At 35.3% G+C, this 5,470-nt stretch overlaps 1 protein-coding gene across 1 annotated transcript; it reads left to right on the top strand.

Moving 5' to 3' along the window:
• Nucleotides 1-4,048: 4,048 nt before the first annotated feature.
• Nucleotides 4,049-5,222, top strand: LOC107059857 (uncharacterized transmembrane protein DDB_G0289901-like). Its single transcript, XM_015306902.1, has 4 exons — nucleotides 4,049-4,233; nucleotides 4,317-4,353; nucleotides 4,444-4,959; nucleotides 5,037-5,222. Exons 1-4 carry the CDS (start codon nucleotides 4,049-4,051, stop codon nucleotides 5,220-5,222), a joined length of 924 nt encoding a protein of 307 aa, XP_015162388.1.
• Nucleotides 5,223-5,470: the final 248 nt, after the last annotated feature.

Consider the following 5,470-nt stretch of genomic DNA (forward strand, 5'->3'; position numbering starts at 1 on the left):
CTTATTTATCAAAATTTAGGATTTTTTATCAATTAATTTTAAAATTGCATGTTTACATGTCATTAGTTACGTTCATTATATTTATTTTAATTCATTTTATTTGTTACATTTGTTAATATTGGTAGTTTGGATAATCTAAAAAATTCATTCAAATACAGATATTTTACTTGATCGATAATTTTGGGCCACAATTACAAGTCCAAAAATTGAGCCTATTTAACAATTATTTCTTATATAAGATTTAGTTAGGTTAAAAAATAGGGTGTGAAATAAAATTAGGGTAGTGTATAATTTTTAGAGGAAAAAAAAAACATATATCTTTTCCAATTCTTAGCCGCCAAGGGAGCACCACCATTCTTTCTCATCACTGCCTCCAAAACCCCACCGGAAAAACACACTCTTCCGCAGCTCAGAACAACCACCTAAACCTCACTCTTCTCTTTCACCAGTTCAACACCAGAAAACCACAAACACAGCCCCGAAACCCCTCATTTTCTGGCTCTTCTTCTTCTCGCTCACCACCCACACCAACCAGCCGCCTGAAACACAACTAGAACCCCCGTTCTCCTTTCAAAATCGCCATTGTTGGCGAGCTTCCAACGAACCAGTGCTGCCAGTCCCTTCCCCTTTCCCTTTTTTTTTTTTTTTTTTTTTGTTTATTTTGCAGATACTCCGACAAGTCAAAGCTTTGTCTCGCTGCGACTTTGAGCTCCGGTGAACTCGTGGGAAGCTCCGACACTTTGGAACCAGATCTTAGCCAGTCCTGACCTTGCACCACCAAACTCCGGCGAGCAGAATACGTTGCCAGAGAACCGAACAACCATGGCAAGCTTTGCTTCCCTTACTTTTATTTTATTTTAGTCATTTATTAATGTTTTAATTATCTGTTTATTTTCTATTATTAATATATGGTTTTCGAGATTGTGTTTATATATTTTCCATTGCATTTTTAAATACTTTTTCTCATTAATTAATTTGAATTAGATACTAACAGTACTCATTACTCTTTTGACTTGGTTTGACATGTTTTTTTTATTTATTTATTAAGTTTAAGTAATTTTGTGTGTTAAACTTTTCAGTAACTTTGTTTTATGTGTGTTATTGATATGAGTTTGTTGGTAACGTTATAGTTGGTGTTAGTTATTTAAGTTTTCATTACTTTGTGTCATTTTGTGTTAGTTTAATTAATTTTTCTTTGTTATTCTTTAATACTTTACTTGTTTCGTCATTTCTGTTGGTTTGATACTGCGTATTTTATTGGATATTGCAATTATTTGCATTTTGAAATGATTTAATCGTTAGTCTAATTTCTTTTGATTAATTTTAGTTGGTTATTATTATTTTGTATTGGTTTATGGTTACTGATTTAGAATATTATGTTGTTATTTTTATTCTTTTTGTTATATTTTCATATGTTAAAATGGCCAATGAGAAAATCTCTCCGTCGGTTTTGGAGGCCTCCACATTGTAAAAGACGAAAATTTAGTTTAAGTTTATATGTACTATTTGTTAAAATTGGCCGATGAAGAAATTACCGTTGATTTCTAAGGCCTCTCATGTTAATAAGACGGATGTTTATTTTTAAGTTATTGTTTAATTCATTTACTTTCAGTCATATTAATTTAGTACTAACACTTTTACTAATTATCTTTACAGGTACCCCGAAGTCACTTCTCATCGAAGTCATTCGAATAAAGTTCGAATGTTATATTCATTATTATGTATATTGTTGACGATAGTCGAATATTAGGTTGTTTCTCATATTACTTGTTTACTTTATTACTTGTGTATATTGCATGTTTGTTATATTTGTATAATATTTTTACATCCTCCTCAATTTGAAAAAATGAATTCAGTCGGGACCCACAATTGTGGATTTCGAAGGATGCCTAACACCTTTCCTTCGAAATAACTTGAACCCCTTACCTAGAATATTTATGTTTTGTAGATCACTTAAATGGTTTCCTATTTTTTCCAAAAATTAGGTGGCGATTCATTTAAAATTTGTTTATTCTTAAAATTCTTTTAAAATTGAATCAATTGTTTATTTTTTGAGTCACCGTGACGTTTCGCCCTATTCGAATAGAGTAGGGATGTGCAAATTGCCCAATTGCTTACTCCCAAAAAAGGTAAGCCCCCCCACCTACTGTTATAAATGTTAGGGCTGATGTGTCTTCCCCTCAATCATCTGATAAAAATGATACAAATATAAAAGAAGATTAGCAACCTAGTGTAGACAAGGGAAAGAATAAGGAGGCTGCAGCTCCTGAGGTTTCTTTAGAGGACTTAGATGAAGATGAATGTCAAGGTCAAGGTAATGACTTTTCTTCCTACCACCTTCATACATCTGATGAATCTGATGTAGATGTAGATGCTAAACAATCTGTTTCTGAGTCACTTTATGATGTTGATGAGAACATTGATGACTTAAGTGACTTGGATTCTGAGTTTGTTGAAGCTAGGAAGTCTAACATTCAAGAACAAGTTAATAAAGAGAAGGCTGCTAGAATAAATGTAGATGAGATACCTTCTGGTCCTGTAGGTATAGATGCTGGTTTTGAAGATATTTATAAGAATAAGAGGGGAAGATATGAAGGAAAATTGGGTGGGGATGACCTGTATTTTGATAGCTCAGATCCTGGCAGTGATATTAGTGAGGATGAAGGGGATCCTGTTGATTCTGATGAGGTTGTAGATCCACCAGCTAGAAATTCAAGTACAAAGGTCTATTTTGACCCAACTGTCAATTTTTTTTATTTTTGGATATGTAAGACTTACAAAGACAGAATCATGAGTGAGCCTAGCATCAGACTCCATCAGATTCAAGGCTTGGTACAAAAGGATTATGGATTATATGTTAGTAAAACAAGTTGTAGAAGAGCAAAAATGAAAGTCATGAATGAGCATATGGGTGATTTCATAGAGGAATTTGCTAGATTGTATGACTATGCTGAGGAGTTGAAGTCTACAAATCCAGGAACTACTGTGGTTGTTAGGACATCCAAGAATACAATTCCTGGAAAAGAGGTATTCCAAGGGATTTATATTTGTCTTGGAGCATTAAAAAGTGGTTGGATGGAGGGGTGTAGAAGGATAATTGGTTTTGATGGTGCATTTCTGAAAGGTGTATGTAGAGGTGAACTGTTGTCTTGCATTTCCAAGGATGGAAATAATCAGATGTACCCTGTAGCATGGGCAGTAGTTAATAAAGAATCCAAGGACACATGGTCTTGGTTTATCAAGTGCATCAAACATGATTTGGAACTGACACAAACTGAAGGTGAAGGACTGACAGTTATGTCTGATATGCAGAAGGTATGAGAACACTTTGTAGTATTTGTTTTACTTTGCTATAGCAATTTCTATGTTACACTTATGTTCCTATTGTTTTTCCTTGGCATGCCTTTTTTCTTTGATAGGGTCTTAACCTAGCACTTGTTGATTTATTACCAAATGCTGAGATTAGATGGTGTGCTAGACATATATGGGCCAACTGGAAGAAGGTATGGAGTGGTGAAGAAAGGAGGAAGAAGTTTTGGCAGGTTGCCAGGGCTCCATTTGAAGTTCATTTACAATCAAAACTTGATGAAATGAGTCTGTTGGGAGAAGGTATTGTGGAAGCTTTGTTAAAGTACAACAAAAATGCATGGTGTAGGGCATTATTCAAGGACCATAGCAAGTGTGACATAGTTGAGAATAATATGTGTGAGACATTTAATAGTTGGATCTTGGCAGCTAGATTCAAATCAATCATCACATTGTTAGATGAAATTAGAGTCAAAGTCATGGAAAGAATGACTCAAATGAGGGAGTTTTCTGAAAAATGGATAACTGATGTGTCACCTATGGCTATGCAAATTCTTACTGACAATGCTGAACATGCAGCCATATGTGAAGTTAAATTTAATGGAGATAATGGCTATGAGATTCAGCATCCACCATATAAACATGTTGTTAATCTCAAAAAGAAAGTGTGCAGTTGTAGGTCATGGCAACTGAAGGGGATTCCTTGTTGAAGGGGATTCCTTGTGCACATGTAATTACTGCAATGCATTACAAGGATCTAGATATTGAGTCATTTGTTGATCACTGGTATAAGAAGGAAACATATTTGAAGGCCTACAGTAGGTTCATTCAACCTATGACAAACATGAAGATGTGGCCCAAGAGCACAAGGCCATCCATTGAGCCACTTGAAATCACTCATATGCCAGGAAGACCAAGGAAAAAAAGGTATGAAGATAGTGATGAGCCTAGTAAGAAGAAGTTTGGAAAGGCTACAAGGAAGGGGAGAAAAATGAAATGCTTTTGTGCAGGAATTTTGGACATAACAAGAAAAGATGTCCAATTGCTGTAAGTTTTGCTTTTAACTTCTTCAACTTTGTTAATGAAATTTATTTTATCAATACTTCTTAATTCAGTTTGGAAAATTTTTGTATGTAGAAAAATGGCTATACTACTGGAACTGCAAGAACTGCTACAGGTGGAAGTGGTGGTGCAACTACTTCAGCTGCTTCTACAGGCGTAACTGGTGGGGCTACTGGTGGTGCAACTACTAAAAGACCAACCACTACTTCAGCAACTTCTGGAGGTGCAACTACTGGTGGAAATGGTGGTGCAACTACTTCAGCAGCTTCTATAGGTGTAACTACTGGTGGAAGTGGTGGTGCAACTACTAAAAGACCAACCACTACTTCAGCAGCTTCTGGAGGTGCAACTACTGCTGCAACAACTACTGGTGGACGTGCTGCAAATATTTCTTTAAATTTTGCAAGTGTTGCTCAACCAACAAGTCAATTTAGTACTCAACAGTCAACTACTAGTGCTAGTGGCTCAAATAAGAGTAGCAAAGTTAAAAGAGGTGGTGCAAATCCCGGATATAAGAGGCCAAGAACAGAGAAGCCAAGAACAGCTGGTTTTGGTGTGCTATTTGGAGCAAATGGTAGTGTGATTGAAAGGGTAAGTATTATCATTTAAGGACCTTTAATTTGATTCTATAGAATCTCTCTAACTAAATCATAATTGCCTTTTAACAGTCTGCAACTACTGATAAAGTGTTACATTGTGCACCATTGAAGAGTTCAGTGCCTACCAATATCGATCTTGGTTACAAACCCAATGGACTAAGGTGGAAGGGTGGAGCTGCAGTTACTCAAAGGCAGCTACAAGAACAAAGTTACAAGCGAGCCACTCAGTCCACACCAAGCACTCAAGATACATAAATTTCATAGTAAAGACTCATGTTTTGCCTAGCTAAATTCTCAATGACATTGTCTATGATACTTTTCACTATTAACTTAATTTTCAACTGTTGTGTTAGCTTGCTATGACAAACAAGTTATTTTTGCTTATGAATTTGCTATGATAATTATAAGTCTTAATCTGGATATTTTCATACATTATCATAGTACTCAAATGAACAAATCATCAATACATCTTAAATACAAAAGATAGAAACCAAATGACAACA

This window comes from Solanum tuberosum, unplaced genomic scaffold (genome assembly GCF_000226075.1).
Source record: "Solanum tuberosum cultivar DM 1-3 516 R44 unplaced genomic scaffold, SolTub_3.0 scf00039, whole genome shotgun sequence".
NCBI lineage: Eukaryota > Viridiplantae > Streptophyta > Magnoliopsida > Solanales > Solanaceae > Solanum > Solanum tuberosum.